Below are 18,371 nucleotides of genomic sequence, written 5' to 3' on the forward strand. Positions count from 1 at the left end.
TAACGTTTGCTATGCCAACTTGTTTGTGTTTTTAGATGCTTATCTTTACATCAGCACTAAGAGCTAAATTTAAGTACAGGAATACCTTAATATTTTTGGTAAAAGTAATTTATTTAATGTAGCAATTTTATCGAATGTTGGGCATTTCTTTAGTAAAGTTTGCATATATATTTAATACTACCTTTGGTGCTCCAGTTTCAGTAGACAGGAGGCTTCATATTTAATTAAATGCACATGTGGCTTGGTGTAAATTTTTTGGTGTTACCTGTTTTATCACAATTTGACAAATAACAATGTTAGTATTTGAGATGTTTAGCAGCATGCACTTTTGCTATGTTTGGGGGGATTTTCATCATTATCAATTTGTTGTTAAAAAACTAACTTACAAACCTGTTAGTACATAAATTTTATACTATTACTGTTTATTACAGCTAACCTGCGAATACACTCTATGAAATTTAAAATTACCCCCCATTTTTTTGGATGGGAAAGGAGGAGCGTGTATCAGAAAGAAGACAAAATATTATTATTAATTAAAAAAGTATGTAATCACAGGTAAATGTTCTAACATCTTGACACAAACATGTTTACGTGACACACAGGCACAGTGCTGAGAGACACCATTTGAGTTGTGCTACCTGCAGCACGTGAGCTAAATGGTATTCTCCTTCTCCCCTCAACCTCCCTGGTCCACACGTCCGCAAGCCACGGCACACTACCAGCGACGAGGGACTCACCGCGAGGGGCTGAAGCTCGGCCATCTTGAAGCGCTCTTTATCTGGCAGCTGCTCGCAGAGGGGTGTAGTTGACACCAGGCGTACCAACTGCTCCACTACGTCAGATGAGAGATCAGGGTCGCGCGCCAGCATCATCCAGCAGTCCACCACAGGCCTGCAACAGCCACCATTCCTGCACATGTTGCGGCATTTGCGTCAACTCCTCTTTAGTTTTTTTTTTGGCAAGATTTGTTTCTCTCCCTAGTTTGCTTCTTGCTAATCGTAAATGGTTTGGTCAGATTTTGGTATCAACTTATATTAAGAAAACTACTGTTATGTGTGTTTCCGGAGGATTTACATAATTTAGTGCTGACATTATGAAAATTTCAAGTTGATAGAGTGTTTATAGAGACATGGAAGTTAATGAAATGTTCCTATTTTAACATTTATTTATATGTTATACTTATTGCAGTATATTTTAAAATTTGTTAGCTACCGAAATATTAGTAATATTACTTCATGGTGTTTAAGTTTTGCTTAATAGACTCTGTGCGGTGGATTAGAGATAGGAATTATTTTCTTGGAGTGCAGCGCGACTGGCCCGCTCCAGTGGCTCGTGCTAATCTGTGTATGTCGAACTCCAAAATCCTAGACGGCTGCTTCGTGACCTGCGACCGGGTGAAAGACACAACTGTGTTTAAGTACTCATAATTAACTTTACGTTTACGTGATGTCAACTGAATGTATGCAAGTACTTAAGAAATTACTATGATTTTCACACTACATGAAAAGTGAATATATTGTTACGATTTATTAAAAATAAATGAAATAATAAATCGTCGTGGAAAACTGCTGGGTTCCTAAAGGATAGCCCTTTTAAAGATTGTATCACTACACAGTTTTAGTTATCACCAATATTTACATCACTAACAAATAATCTTCTAAAATGCCTAATAATTAATTACACTTAAAAATGTTGCTTCCCCAGTCACTCGGTTCTTACACACCGCACACCTCACTGGGCCGCACCTCTGGCGCAACTCTTGCCGCCGCACCTCTCGTGGACCTCCATCGCGGGACTCAGTTGCCTCACTCCGCCGCCGCCGTTGCAGTTCCCTTCGCAGAGGACCCACTTGACACCTCGCCCGGAACTTCGCTCGGAACTCCGCCGCGCCCACGACACTATCGCCCGGAACTGAACTCTCCGCCCTGGAACCTTCGTCCAGGGACTTCGCCGCTCTATCGCCCGGAGACTCCACCGCGGGAAAACTCCCGACTTCACTGAACTCACTCCCTGCCCTGGAACCTTCGTCCAAGGACTTCGCCGCTCTGCCGCACCCGCGGCACTATCGCCCCAGAAACTCCGCCGCGGGAAAACTCCCAGCTCCCAGCTGAACTGACTCTCCTCAGAGGCCGGCGTCCTCGGCTTATATATCGGCCCAGGCGCCCTTCTAGAATTCACGAGCGCGGCTGGGGCCAGTCGCGTCATTCCGTGCTGACCCGACGCGAGAAATCTCTAGACTCGCGTCAGCTACTGCCAGGTGGTGCGCGGAACTCCCCAGCTGCGAGGTGTCAGGTGTCTAGCTATCAGCGCCGCGCGGGGAGCGGAAGGAAGGAGGGGAGAAAGCGACAATCCCTGTAATCTTCCAGGCGCGCGCAGCGCGTCATTTGTTGCAGCGGCCACGTGACGTCATTGTCCGTGTGGGGCTGCCAGCCAGCTCTGCACCTGTACGTGTTGCGGCCTTGCTCACGTTCGTAACAATATTGTTACAAACGCGAGAGACTGCGACACGCGCCAGGTTTGGAGCTGGCTGGAGTCCCTACATAGCCACATGCGTCATGTGCCGTACACTGCCACGTATGCCTGGCCGGATTACAAGGGTCGTTACTACCCCTCTCCCCGCACATCGTCCTGCCTCGGCGCTGTAATCTATCGCTTAGCGGTCTTGGAGAATTCCGCGGGCCGCCGCATGAACAAGCGGGCGTCACGTAGGCCCGGGATGATGAACTCATCACCGCTGATTTTGTCGGTTTGAGACGGGTGCCACAGTACTTAAGCAATGACGCTGGCTTCCGTGAGAGATGGTGAGTGCCGCGAGTGCGGCAAGAGTTCGGCGATGGAGTCCCGAGCGGATTCTGAGCAAAGTTAAGTGTGACATCGGCGAAGAGGGTGAGAGACTCCCTCGAGAGTGGTACTACACAGAGTGACGGGATCATGAGACTGAGTGACTGAGTGGCATGAGTGTGTGTGTGTGGACAGGCGCGAGGTAAGAGGCGAACCACTGTTGAGACTAGCTCCAGTGAGGAGAGCAAACTGCGGAACTTGACAGACATCGAGTGACTTGACAATAAACATTTTTAAGTGCCAGTGACTTGTGATCAGACATTTTTTTTAGTAAAATTATTTATTATTAATGAAAATATTAGTAATTAATAACACCGCAATAAAACTTAATTGGATTATCCCTTATGAACACAGTTATCCCCATATTAAAAATTGTAACAATATTTTTAAAATGTGTATGCATCTGTATCACGGAGAGTCAACCCCCCTAAGCAGGCACTGTCTGCCAAAGTGCCAACACGCAGTAACCCAACATTGCGACATGTGACAGAACTCCAAAGGCCTGCAACAACCGCCACACGGTGGCACAGCATGTTCATGCACATGTAAGCTCTGTATCACAGAGTCAACCCCGTGAAGCCAGCATATACATGGATAAGTACCGTAGAGCACTTTATCTGCATCACTATTATTTTGTATTTAGGGCGTGGAGTTGCAAAGAGCAATAAAAATGTTTTATTGAGTCCTTGTGTTTTACTTTACCTCTGGTAAGGCATGTGGGACATCTGTATAGGCCCACCGGTAGTGTTCACTTAACTTCTATTAGAATGACAGACTCTCAGAATGGGCTATATCTTCTGTGGTGATACACGATATGGGCAACATCACACCTTGAGACAGAGTTTCCGCCAGGTCCGCAGGCCCTTCCCACAAGGTGGCACCCACAGCATTTCTGCCGGGGTCGTTATAAACATACCACGAGAACCCAGACTACAAAGTAACCATGCTTTTTATTATAATGTCAAGAGTTATGGGTTGTCTACAAAGCCTGTAAGTGTTAACACTTAAAAATGAGCCACACATTAAACATTATCATATAAAAAAACATTTATTTAAAGCTAAACAAACCATTAAATAAAAAAAAATTATACAACAGTAATTGCTGATGATTAAAGTTAGCTAAATTTAATAATAACCCCTTAACATAAATCTATATGCAACACACCATCAGTCATGTTGGCAACCATGATGTAGCCAGTGGTTGACTAGGAGTGGTGGATCATATGTAAATTTTGATCACACATGAAAAAATATTAAATGACCCACTACACTAGTTAACAATTATATAATAATTCAACTAATGACAAAAAAACATGCATAAAAACTAACATAAATTCACAGCATCAGATTTGTGAGATGACAATGGCTTGAAAGTTGAAAGACAACACATACCTAATATCACAAGAGAAGGTGGTGGTGGTAAGAAGTCCATTAGAAGGTGCACACAAGCGTAAAAAAGGACCAGCAGTGAGAGGTACTCACGCGCTGTAGGGGATTGGTTGGTGCAGCAGGGCTGCCACCACAGCCTTGGGGTGGTGTGCAGTCAGAGAGAGCACTGCGCGCAGACAGCCCGTGTGTGCCTGCTCACACTGTACACTGCCCAGCTTGCTCAGCAGGCTAGCTGCACACATACACCCACACACACAGTCAGGGAGCTGTGACCAGCGGTGCCACAATCCCCAACACTACTCCATCTTCTGCAATCCTGCAACGTGCGGGCCGCAGTACGTGGTGCGACAAATTAGTAAACCTTTACATACCAATTATTTATTTATTTGATTTTAGGCATGTTATGAAAAAATTATGAGAATGAATTTTTATGATGTGTGCACAGCATGCAACAAAAAAGACAGGATTAAAAAAGGCTACATACAAATCTATACTAATATTATAAAGCTGAAGAGTTTGTTTGTTTGTTTGTTTGAACGCGCTAATCTCAGGAACCACTGGTCCGATTTGAAAAATTCTTTCAGTGTTGGATAGTACATTTATCGAGGAAGGCTATAGGCTATATTATATTATCAATAACATTAGGGATCCTTACTAAAAGTCCAATTTAGAATAAAATGTGTTGGAGGGGGTTAGATACAACATGCAGTACACGTACGAAGTGTGTGTTGACAATGCCTCAGGTGCTAGAAGTTTATTTCTTATTGCCTATTAACATTGTTGCCACGCACTAGATGCCTTATGATTCTTAATTTTCCCATACAAGTAAAAAACACCCATGTGAAATTAACAACGAAGTAATCAGTACCCTCATAAGAGTTCAACTAGTATTTAAATACGAGGGTTATATTTTTTTCAACTTCCGATCGGCTGTAATAAAAAAACGGGAATGAATTGGGAAATTATTTTAATGTCAAAAGAAACGTACATCTTTACTATATTTTTCCACAAAATCACCGTGCAGATTGAGGCATTTGTCGTACCGATGCACCAGCTTTCCAATACCCTCTGCATAAAATGATGCCTCCTGCCTATTCAGCCACGTTTTAACAGTGCCCTGCAATGTGATTACAGTTTCATTTCTCCATGGCATGCCCATTAATCGATACCCTAATCACTCGTACACGAATCGACACGTCTCGTAGTGTTTACCACCTTCCACCAACCATGTGGAGCGGCCAACTAACACCTCAGTTGAAGCTTGGTTATGGGAATGTCAACATGGCTGCAACGATAAACTGTACGGCGAAATGTGAGCTGCGTGCAGTCATCCGTTTCTTACAGGCAGAAGGGCACACTGCAGCAGAAATCCATCGCCGAATGAGTGTTGTGTGTTAAAACGTGGCTGAATAGGCAGGAGGCATCATTTAATGCAGAGGGTATTGGAAAGCTGGTGCATCGGTACGAAAAATGCCTCAATCTGCACGGTGATGATGTGGAAAAATAGAGTAAAGATGTAAGTTTCTTTTGAAATTAAAATAATTTCCTAATTCATTCCTGTTTTTTTATTACAGCCGATCGGAGGTTGAAAAAAAAATAACCCTCGTACTTTTTATCACTATAAATCGCAAACCTAAACTATTGTTTTTTTCCTCTCTCTGTGTTTAATTTGTTTTTTATTGCCCTTTTTTTCAAGTATATATATTTCACAGACTTGAAACTTCACAGTAATGTTCCTTATGTTACGCGGGATGACATTTTCCGAAAATTAGATCCCATGGGTGGTTAAAACCAGGCAACAGTGGGTACTTTGTCTGCATGAGAACAGGATTTTGCATTGTTCATGCCTTCTGCGTCTCCATGGCAACGGGCATCGCGCGGCAGTGGCGTACCCACAAGGAGGGGCATGTATAATGAGTGGCGCAAGAGTGATCTGCCTGTAGACTGCCGTAGCGAAGTACGGGTACATCAGTTGTACGTTGCGTGCACGAGTCGGGAAACCATCGGTGCTATTCATTTTCTCTCCGGTACATTATGCAGCATTGTAATAAATTTTCACTGAATTTTTTTTTATTTACCATTACTGTAAATGGGAGATGTGGCTTAATTTTTTTCCATTAGTATAGCCGTACGAAGCCGGGTCGAGCAGCTAGTAAAATTATATAAGTGCTTTTAAATCATACTTGTTAGTGACTGATAGTGAATACTAGTCCATATAATTAAAGACATTTACTTATTTGTAAATTTTAGTGATAGAAATTGTGTTTATAAACTTTTTCATGTTTATTTAAATAAATGAGGTTAATTTCCTGTATGAATAATCAATGGCGTAGCCAGGATTTGTGTATGGGGGGTGTTAAGAAGCATGGCCCCCCGTATTAAAGTGGGGGGTCCGGGAGTCCTCCCCCGGAAAAATTTGGATTTTAAGGTTTAAAATAGTGCTATTTTAGCAGTTTTCGGTACTTAAATTTAAATATTGTAATGGTAAAATTTTATTAATTTTAATATGAAATTTGTTTGAGTGATGAATAAGAAATTATTAAAGATTTGGTGCTAAGGGGGGGGGGGGGGGGAAGGGTTGAACCCCTAAACCCCCCCCCTGGCTACGCCACTGTGTATAATGATGTCAGGTTGCTTGTAAGCTTTCAGTGTCGATGGCACGGAGTGTCTGTAGAAGGTTTATTAGTCTCCTGGCCCTTTTCATGGGAGTATTTGTGAGGTTATTTCTGGTATATATTATTTATTTGTATTATAAATTATAAATCACACTATTATAATTAAAAAAAACATTCAGCATATTAATTGATTTTCATTACGAATTCAAATTAATCTTGATTATTCTACTAAATTAAATAATTAATTTTATACCTGTGTTTATATTAATACTGAATACTAAATAATTAATTATTTTTTAATTTGATTGAATTTATACTTAACCAACCATATTTATAAAATTAACCATATTTATAATATCACTCCAGTCTTTTTATTATTTTGTTTCTATTAATTAATTGCATGCAAAATTAAAGTTAGTTTTTTTTTTATTAAAAGTACACACACCATTTTATTTAGTGTAAGTAACTTTTTATAACATCTTACATTTCTTTTCATTCTTCATTTAATTATCCCTGGTGGATTTCTTTATTTTAGTTTCTTGTAAAGGCCACTTGACCTGGTAAATCCTCTGCTTTCACTGGCCACTGGCACACATATTTCACGTCCGAAATCTGCGTGACACCAAACGCGACAAGCTTTTCCCATATCGCGTGCCGCTCTCCCGTGACCCGGTCGCTCGAGCGCACACGCCCATCACCGGACTCCAGTGGAACATGCTTTTAGCAAGTTGAGTTAAACAATCACGTTCCATTTCCAGACTGAGCCAGGTCCCCACGATCAACAGTGACTTGGGCTCACACAGCAACCACCATGTTAGCTCTTGGCCTACCCTACCCCTTCTCCTTCACCCACATTCCCTGGTGCATTGCTTGCTATCACTATCTTCCCCCACAAGGATGGACTCGCCACTACACTTCCCCAAACTGCTGGATTACTTTAGACCACAGTGTACCGGTATTTAGCGATGACAGCTGCTTCCATGTGCCGATAGATCTCCTCCCAACCCTGGGGCAGTTAAGTAAAACAGAGGCATGTGATTTCTAGAAATATTTAAATTAAGTAAACCTGCTATAATTTTGGGGACACTGCTACAGAATTGACAAATTTATCTTATAAAACTGATACTATAGACTCTTAATACAAAAGCCGCCTAGTTTTATGACAGACTATATAAAATGGGAACACTTAATCTAATTTTTCATTTACATATTATCTGTCTGCTTCACAGTAATTGGTATAAACATGTCAATTGAAAATTAATAAATCATGTGAACTGGTAGTCTTTGGTCTTAAAGAATAAAGATGTTTAAATAAGAAAATGATTTCATTTCAATAAGTTCAGAGCCTATTGTCTCTAAAAGAATATACAGATCTGCATGAACTATTTCACTAACATCTAGTCTACTGAACTAAGAAACTTAGTTATTAAAGCTTGGAGACAAACTAGAGAATTGACTTTTAGTTCTTAATTATTTATTTTTCACCTGAAATTTTTGATCCAAATGCAAAGTATGGATTTAAAACTTTACAGTCATTATGTTACAGTTTGTAAGCCTAATTTTTGTTTTTCATTTTGTTATGTTAAGTGATGATCCATCACAAGCCATCTGAATGCTTATAATGCAGAATATTAAAAATAAGCTGCTTTCTAAATTAAATATGCAAACACTGCCTTCCTTACACCCAACATGCCAAATAGATTGATGTTCTCGTATGAGGGAAGTCCAATGTTTAACTGCCTTGTACATCTGAGCAACAGTGGCAGTCTAGATGCCTGTGGCACTGACCCAGTAACTGCGGCACGTGGTGGTACAGCTCTCCGCCCTTGCTCTGGAACAGTGTGTTGAGCACGACGCTGGCTCCACAGGCGCTCGACGGGGCAGGGTCGAGCGCTCCCTCTATGAGACTGTCTGCCAGATGCACCAGCTGTCCTGGAGCCAGCTTGCTGCACGTCACTGTTGCCAGATCCGCGATGGCCTGGTAGAGCTTGACGGGGTCGTCCGTCAGCACGCGCTCCTGCACGCTGCTCAGTGCACTGGTAAGGTTGTTGTCATGGTCCGCATGTTGGCCTTCGTAGCGGGCGGCCACGCAGAGCACCAGCCGTACGCAGTCCACAGCCTTCTGACGTACGGCCAGGCTGGGGTCCGTACAGCGAGGCACAACGCAGCCAAGCATGTGGCCCGTCTGGCTGAACCTGCTGGGAGCCTGCACACACACAGCTGTCATCAGCACTGCATCAGCCACACATGAATCTGTACAGCGAGGCACAACGCAGTCAAGCATGTGGCCCGTCTGGCTGAACCTGCTGGGAGCCTGGACACACACATACATTTTCCATCCAGACGGTGCATAGCCGTCGCACATGATAAAGTCCACTCTTATTGCTAGGCCTATGCGAATATCAGTTTTTAGTTCACATTGAATAAGATACGAATAGTGTATAAATTTTTTTTTTTGGAAAAATGTGTTTCTAATGGGACTACGATGTTGTGGCTCCACCTTCAGGATCCTCCCGTCATGTTTGGGCGAGTCCGCTGCACGAGATGTCTATTTTGAGGAGTTCATCGGCTGCTTGTGATGTCGTATCCCTCCTCTCCCTTCTCCAGATCTATAGGTGGGCGTGGCAAGGAGACAGGGCGCTGGTGGTTGTTGTTTAAATACCACATGGTGTGCAAGTCACATATCGTCAGGTCGCAACGTTAGACCCTAGACCAGAGTGACTGATGGGAGATAGAGAACTAAATAAGGAATATATAGTGTAGTTAACGGCACAAAATTTGGATCAAATTCTAAAATACCTACCGTCCTCTACTAGTGAGTCAGAGGTGCGTGAAGTTTAAAACACAGCCATTTTTTATAGTACTGACGGAAAATTCAAAATAGCTAGAGGAGCATAAAGTTCAAACTTACAGAATGCCATCTTATCTTTAATACTGCTAGTTCACCCAACCAAATACAAATTTAAAAAAGTAAATAGTAAATAACATCATCTTGGTTTGGCATGAGGACAAAAGACATAGCCCAACATCTTGAATGATGAGCCCAAAAGTATTAATTAAAAATTTTCAAAGACCTTATAGTAATAAATATATAGTGGTAGGGGTGATATAGACATAGTATGTTTATAAAATAAAAATCATTATTAGTAATATATGTATGTATCGTTCAGACTTATAATCATATCATAACTATAAAACCCATATATTGTTAAAATTTGTTAAGCAATATGTACACATATTCATATATATAAATAAAATATTTATTATATAAAAAAATCTTTATACCTGTATGCTTAAAGTAATAGTAATAGTAATACATCTGATTAAAGGGATAGTAGAGATAGAACTATGTGTGCTTATAAAGGTTAATGGCTATAATCCTACTAATATTATAAACACGAAAGTTTGTAAGTATGGATCGATGTTTGTTACTCTTTCACATAAAAACTACTAAATGGATTTGAATGAAATTTGGCCTACAGCTAGCTTATAACCTGGATTAACATATAGACCCCATATTAATATGAAATTCCATCCCTAAGGGAGTGAAAAAGTGATAATTTCATTTTATAACAGAAAAAAATCATAGGTCATAGACATACAAATAGTGAGTTAGTGTCATTTCTCATACACATAGTAAGGTCTGGCAAATTAATATTTTTCTCCTTGGTGAGACCAGTCCGCTTAGTGGAGCACGCAGCGGCTAGCAAAATAAAGGTGCTAATGACAGTTTTGTTCTTAACTTCGTCAATAGATAGAGTTGTCTTGAATTTTAAACGCACCATCGTTTGATGCGTTTTTCATGTCTTTAATTTTTGTTTGTTTGTGCCGTATGCGTTCCTTTACCATTCATCCGATTGTGATGAAATTTTGGTGATTTGTTATGCGCATGCCCATGAAGGTTACTGAGACGGTATAACTATTCATAGTTGGAGCACAAATCGCGTCAAAAAATGTGTTTATTTCATTTTATATAGCGGCACTTCGTCTGTTTTTGTTGTATAAGTGCGCACGCATGACACAATATATATAAATATAAAAGAGAGACAGAGAGAGAGTGATATATATATAGTATATAGAGTGAGATAGAGACGGAGAGATAAGTTGAGATAGAGCGAGGTATAGAGAATGAAATGGGTTAGATTAAGAGATATACCTATAGATGTATAAGCTATATAGAGACATATATAGAAGATATAGAGATAGTGGGAAGTATATATGTAGATATAAAGAGATAAATAGAGATAGAGAGATACATAGATGTATATAGATGTAGATAGAGATAAATATATATAGAGAGATGGATAGATGATTTGTATATGTGGAACTACTTCAAACATATTACAAAACAAAACTGAATGAGGCATTTCAATGCAGGCCGAGCATTAGCTAGAGAATGGAATCTTTTAAATATTAGTAATCTCTTATTTTTCAGCTTTTTTCTATATTGCTTTATAAAGTCTAAATTACATACAGACCAGGTAAATAACTATAAACTGGCAGAACAAGGTCTGTCGGGATCTGAAAGTGATATAAATTAATTTTCACACTTGACATTCAAATTAAGAAGACTATTACTAACTACACCCTGTGTTCAGCCTGGGCAACGCCGGGTATTCCAGCTAGTGTTTATTAAATAAAAGTCAATATATTTATATATGATATACAATTACGAGGGGGGGGGGGGGAGGCAAAAAAAACTGGACTGAGAGCACACAGTCATTCATAGAGATAGTAGACAGTTCTCCTGCTAGATGAGGCTAGTAGATACCTGCACTAAACAGCTGCCCAGAGAGCGTCAGTTTGTAGGTTAACATTTGACTGTAATATTGTTTTTCTCTTACTGTTTCTGAGCAAAGTCATTATGGCAGATTTTAAAGAAAAAAGAATGTGTTTGAAATTGTTTCCTGCTTGAAAAATTGGCAACGGAAGCTTACCAAATGCTTCAACAGGCTTTCAAGGAGGACGCTATGAGCAGCACACAAGTTTTTGAGTGGTTTGGGTGTCTTAAACATGATGAGATAAGTGTTGAAGCCCATGCTCATTCTGAGCGCCCTTCAAAGTCTTGAAATAATTATAATTTTGAAAAAAAAAATGCCAAATTATTAGAGAGAATCATCATTTCACGATCGACGAATTTTAGAAGAGACAGGAGTGATATGGAGCTCGTGCCAGCGGATTTTGACTGATGATTTGCAAATGAGATGTGCTACCGTTGAATTTCTTCCTTGCCGTCTTAAACAGGATCAAAAAAAAAAAACATTTGATTGAATTTGAGCCACGACTTGAAAAAAGAGATTAAAAGTGATCCAAACTTTTTGACCAAAGTCATTCATTACAGGTGATGAGAGTTGATGTTACAGGTATGACCCAGAAACCAAGCAAGCATCAAGCCAGTGGAAGACTACCAAATCCCCCAGACCAAATAAAGCAAGACAAAGAGGCGATGATCATCGTCTTTTTTTATGTTTATGGAATTGTGCACTGGGAATTTGTTCCCTCTACCAGACTGTTAACCAGCACTTTTATTTGAAAGTTTTAAGATGTGTGCGAGAGGATGTGCGGAGAAAACGGCAGGAACTTTGGCGATCAGGTCACCGGTTCCTTCATCATGACAACGCCCCCGCACATACGGCCTTAGGAGAGAACCATTTGGCCTCTCAGGGGTGGTCTGTCGTTCCCCACCCTCCGTTTATGCTAGACCTAGCCCCGTGAAACTTTTTCCTACTACCATGTGTGCCGGAAATTAGGAATTTCGACAAGTTTTTTTTTTTTAAATTTTATTATAATTTTAAATTTTTTTTGAAATTTTTTATTGTTTATATAATTTAGTTACAAAAGGATGATTTACTCTATGTTAGGCTGGTGTACTCTACGTAGTTAAACTTTGTGCCAGTAGACCGAGGCACCTTTTCTCAAGGATCAATCTGAGCTTTTGCTAATCTAAGACTTTGTTGGCAGCCCGTTTTACATTTATCCCGCTTTGCAGTCACGTCCCCGGCCTGTAACATTACTTCACTTCATGACTAAAACTGCACACAACAGCTCTGGGCGAGTTGTTACCATTTCTCAGAGACGAGCTGACCATAGCTTTTACCGTCACGCATACATCTTAGATTCACTCCTCGAAAGTCACGGCTAGGAGGCTCGTTCCCAGCCTGGTTGCGTTTTCTGCCCCCCTTACTCCACCTACACCCCCCCTTGATTCTAAGAATTTAGCCCATGATCATTGACCGGTCGTAAACCCCGCCAGGCAGCGACCGACTCCAAGGAAGACTGGCATAAAAAATGTGTGTTCAAAGATGGACCACACACGACATCTAGCGGCAGACTTGGTAACTTCTTCTCTTGTGGCGAGCCCGTGGAGCTGACCCCCACGATATCTCGTGGCAAACTCGCTAACCTCTCAGCTACCTTCCCCTGTAGGCTGCCAGAGTGCAGCAGCAGACTGCGCCATTAGCGCCAGGTTAAAGCAGACGTCTTGGGCGAGTCGATTCCTTTTTTATTTCAGACACCCCTCAACAGGTAGCGCTAAAGTCGGCCAGTGCTACCAACTTCGAGACATCTAAGTCAGAGTTTTTTATGATTCCCACTTGGGGAACTTCGGAACCTTTCGGTCCGGACCCCCCAGTCTCCTCCCTCTACTTTTGATTGAACATTTACTTTTAATTACGAGAAGAGGTTCTTCGCGAGACACTTCGCGTCGTGACTGCAGACAGACCGTTTGTGATTATCGGCGAGTCGAAGAGACGCACTACTATACTTCCATCCGGCAGCAACCGACGATGTAGTTGTTTAAATAAGGGATGCTATCCCTGTAATCTTATTTAAGTAGTTTAGTCCGTCTGCATAGTACAAAGAATAGTAGTTATTTACTTTTAAATCATTTTTTTTTAAATGGTAGAAACATCCGCGTTAGCCGCTTATTCTAGGGCTCCAGATCCGGACTGGAGACGCATCAGAAAATAGAAGCCGACTTCCCTGTCTGGTGAGTTATGATCCGCGACATTCCCCAACCTCCCCTTAACTTTTGCGGGCATTCTCTGCCCAGTTTGTTAACTGTCTGTGTACTAGTTCTGATCAGTTTTGATTCGGACTGTTCTCAGACAGGGTCCAAGAGCCGGACGCCGAATTGGCATTTTCACCACCCTTCCTCAACAAAACACAGGCGCCCTGGCATCATGTTCCCGATTGATCTCCAGGAAACGAAGCCCCGACCTCCGGTGCTACTGTATCTTTTAACCTTTTTCTGAACTTTCTTAAATTACGCCGTCAGACGAAGTTCATCAGATAAACATCATTTCTGGACTTTAAGAATATATACTGGGATGGTTTAAATATATTTGTATTTTTTTTATTGGTTTATGTATTTTTTTAATGAAACATTTTTATAATTTAATTTAAGGTCGGCCCATATTTTTTTAAAAATATCTGAGAGCTAATTAATTGAAATTGTATGTTAATAACTTATATATCTGTTATAAATTTTACTTTAATAAATTTGATGCAGACGAAATCACACCTTTTTTCTGTTCATTTCTAATATCATTGTGAAACCTTAAAGATCCCCAGCAGAATGTTTTATGGCTATCGTTATGTAAATTCAGGCCTTACTTTACTCTCATAATTTCATTTTTAAGATCATAAATTTATATTCTTGTGCCGTTTAAAAGAGTTTTCAATTCCTGATTTTCATTTTTCAAGTTGTCAATTTTAACGCAAAAAGATTTTACAAGTTCATATAGATCAGATGGTTTAGATAGTTTGCTGGAATCCATTTTTAATGGTGAGGATTCAGGAACAGTTATTTCTTTAGTTTTAACAAACAATTTTAATGGAGAGTTTTTTTCTTTGTTCACGGTCTGGTATGGAATGAGTTCCAATGTTATCTTGATCGAGAAAGTTATCTTAGGGCACAGAAAACCCCAAGAAATCTTAACTGACGACAAATATAGAGTTAATGATAACTCTATATCACACAAATATACGACCAACTACTGGTTACACCAATATTCAGATATAAAACTCCCGGCTTGCACGCGTTACAAAACACGTCCTTCTGCAATGACACGTCCGCTGCAACTGTTGGACACCTGAATGAAAACTATCTATACAGTGCTTTCCGTTGAAAAAGTTCTTGGTTACAAAATAATTTTTTAGCAGTCCACATTTTTAAGTTCTTCAAATAGTAGCAAATCTTCAAAGTAACTTTTCGTACCAGAGTTCTCTGCTCGCAATTGACGTAATAGTCCTTGCTCGCGATTACCATAAACCATTCTGTGCTCATGATCAACATTTTAACCAATTAATTATCAGTTATTTGACAACTACAGTAAAACCTTTTTGTTGCAACCCTATTTATTGCGACCACCTCTCTATTACAACCCGATTTCGAGGAACTGTGAAATATTGCCGACAATCCAAAGAAAATCGGACAGAAAATAATTTTTTTGTGGTGAGTAGCGTGTTACTGCGTTTCTCTTGCCGAGTGCTGTACTGCCGTAGGCAGCGCACATATAAAAATACATACCACTTCCTGTCGACCGCTGTCAGCGCTTAACAACCCACATTCCACGTCCCTTTGCCGGCAGGGTGCAGATAAAGGAGTTTGTGGCAACATGTTTACGTTTAGCTTTTTATGAGTGTCTAGTCTGGTACGCTTCTCTTGATTTTGATTACTATCGGTTGACAATTCACAGCGACCGACTGGATGCACGCCCGCCTCGACTTGTTTTAACTGCCGCAGCGATGTTTATTTTGACAGCTCAAGCAATTATCTTTTCCCGTGGGTTGATAGAAAAAGGTCGCTTCACCCAGCATAAACAATAAAGGCTACGCCACTTATTCCCCACGCAAGAAACACACTGGCTGCCGTCTGTCTCCCCCGCATTTATCTTTCTTCTAACATTCCACGTCTCACCTCTCGCGCGAGCAATAACGAAGCGACCACGCATTGGGCCGTTTTATGCTTTGTTTGGTGACAGCAGCTTGATTTTATTCGGTATATTCCTTTTCATAGGACCCTTGCTATTAAAATACATTTATATTTTAGTTTGCAAACATGTAAATTCCTTGCCAGAGATAACTGAACTCGAACTTGGTGTGAAAAGTGACATATTTTGACCCCTCCCTCACCGCTTTAGTACACCATTCATAATAGCCCTATTTTACGGGAGAAGGGAGGGTTAAATGAGCACTTTCTCACTGAAGGTTTTTCAAAGGAAGCGAAGTTAGGGGTGTTATAAGGGAGCACACTAGATGGTTTGTGTGTCTGGGAGAGATGAGCTAGCCTTGAATAATGTGAACGAGGGGATGGAGGGGTGAGCTTATGAGTCATGAAGCCGCTGCCGCCAGCCATACGGGCGAGCTTCGTGTGCGCCCACTCGCGTTGCAGAACCTACAGCTGCCATATTTTTAAAGGAAATGTCCCATTATTTTTTTGTTATTCTTACATGAACATTATTGGAAATATTAAAGCCGACACAAAAATACGCTGTGTGTTAAAATTAACAGATTTTAATGATCTTTCATTTGGTATTTTTTTTAATTTTTTTTTCTGATTTTCACATTTTGGTCAAAATGTCCAATTTTTTGACGGTTCCCGAGAATGTATTCGTAAAATCACTGCTTAGTTAAATCCGGGGTTCTAGTGTATTTAACTACGGCAAGCAGAAAACGTACATGCAAACTAACCAGTAAAAATAAACTGTCTTTTGACATATTTTCTTTAGAGGTGGCCTGTAGGGCGACGAACTTGTCATGAAGGTTGAATTGGGTTAAAAGCAAAGCCGTCTAGCATTGTGAGTGACAGCATCCTGCCATTGTACGGCTGGTTTCTTAGCGAGTATTGGTTTGTAAAGGGGGGGGGGGGGGGGGGGGGGGGTGTTGAAATGAACTGAAAATCTCGGAAAACATCTATTACGACCCTCCCTCTATTACGACCCTATTCCTGGGAACCGCGAGGGGTCGTTTCAGAGAGGTTTGACTGTATTAGGAAGTAGCAGTTATTCATTACTTCCTAATTGTATGGTTTTAATCGTTTAACAGTTTGAGGTTGATTCATGGGTATGTCAATAGGCATCTGCAAGTCAAGGTTGGGCAAAATATGAGCTAAATTATATAAAATGTGTCATTCATTCAGTCGGTAGAAATTTCTTCGTAATTATGGAAATAAATCTGCATCTACATCAGAAAATTTGTTTACTTTTGAATGAAAAAAAAAAAATTACAATACCAGTTTTAAAATTACATCATAATTTTGATGGCTGAAATGATTTTTTTGCTGCTCTTTGCAAATGGAATAGTGAATGATTGAGAACAGAACATTTCAAATAACTGATAACTAGTTATTCAAACGGAACAATAAATGACGTAACTGGTATTGAAAAATAACCATTACGCTCATCCCTAGCTGCTATCTGCATTTTATGGTGGCAAAAAATGTTTACAATTCTGCCAGTGAACTCAAGTGGCGGGCGGAGAAAGTACGAGTGTGATTCACATCCAGAAATTCTGATAGTTAAAAAGTAATTATTTTATTTAAGAATTTTTTTTTATCACTCTCAGCATTATTTAAAAGAATTCTATGTTAAATTCTGTGTCCTAGTTTCGTATTTTAAGTTTATTTGCAACATGAACAACATGAGAACAAGTGAGTTTGCTTGTTACAGAGGTTAAATATTTACACATCACTGGCGAGTACTGACTCACTTTTTTTTAACTGTACATGTTTATCTTTGTTTATCTTTGTTTATCGCCCCCCCCCCCCCCAACAAAAAAATTAATATTTCAAGATTAAAGGCAAGACAAGCATAAAATAATAAAATTTCATTTAATAAAAGGCATTTTTGTTAAAGTAATCAAATTACTCAATATTACACACACCAAGGTACAGTCTATATAAAAACATATTTTGTTTGTCACTGCAGTTCCCACTTCTCTTTTTATAACTAGTATTTCTTCTAATCATAAAGAACCAATATGATTTCTCTTTGATCATGTATATAACTGATTATTATCCAAGAGTATGAATAAACTATATATTTCTTTGTATGTATGTGTGTCTATACACAATGTAACTTATACCACAGTCGCTACTCTCACTCGAACCCCTTAACACATTAAAATCTACAAGACTCTGTTACGAGAGAGTGAAAACAGATGATTTAGATAAAAAAGCAAGCAAAACTGCATGTTCCAAGGTCAGAACAGAACTTTACCTCATAGCCGAACTTGAGGTTGTCGAGGTAGCACTGCAGCACAGAGCTGAGTGTAGCAGTGGCGGCTGCGCGCTCGTGTGTTCCGCTGGCGGCCAGCCACGGCTCCAGCAGCGTGAATACCTCGTCCAAGATGGCCGGAGTCACGGACAACAGCAGCAGCTCCTGCACTAGAGTCCCTGCAACACACCGTCCTCAACACTGCAGCACGCCTGCCCACACTCAACGCTCATCATTCCCGCACACTCACGTCATGTCTCACAATACTTGTCCCAGTTGTAGTTCTTTCAATCACAAGTGAATTAGCAAG

At 40.4% G+C, this 18,371-nt stretch overlaps 1 protein-coding gene across 4 annotated transcripts in view; it reads right to left on the reverse strand.

Moving 5' to 3' along the window:
* Nucleotides 1-18,371, reverse strand: part of LOC134536695 (maestro heat-like repeat-containing protein family member 1) — a 178,667-nt gene that overhangs the window by 32,822 nt on the left and 127,474 nt on the right. For all 4 annotated transcript variants that reach the window (XM_063376555.1, XM_063376556.1, XM_063376557.1 and 1 more), the window contains exons 16-19: nucleotides 18,065-18,240; nucleotides 8,634-9,051; nucleotides 4,324-4,462; nucleotides 738-891 (exon numbers count right to left, since the gene is read on the reverse strand). In XM_063376555.1, coding sequence (XP_063232625.1) covers nucleotides 738-891; nucleotides 4,324-4,462; nucleotides 8,634-9,051; nucleotides 18,065-18,240 — 887 coding nt within the window. The remainder of the gene's footprint in view (nucleotides 1-737; nucleotides 892-4,323; nucleotides 4,463-8,633; nucleotides 9,052-18,064; nucleotides 18,241-18,371) is intronic.

The sequence above is a fragment of the Bacillus rossius genome, chromosome 11 (genome assembly GCF_032445375.1).
Source record: "Bacillus rossius redtenbacheri isolate Brsri chromosome 11, Brsri_v3, whole genome shotgun sequence".
Taxonomy (NCBI): Eukaryota; Metazoa; Arthropoda; class Insecta; order Phasmatodea; family Bacillidae; genus Bacillus; species Bacillus rossius.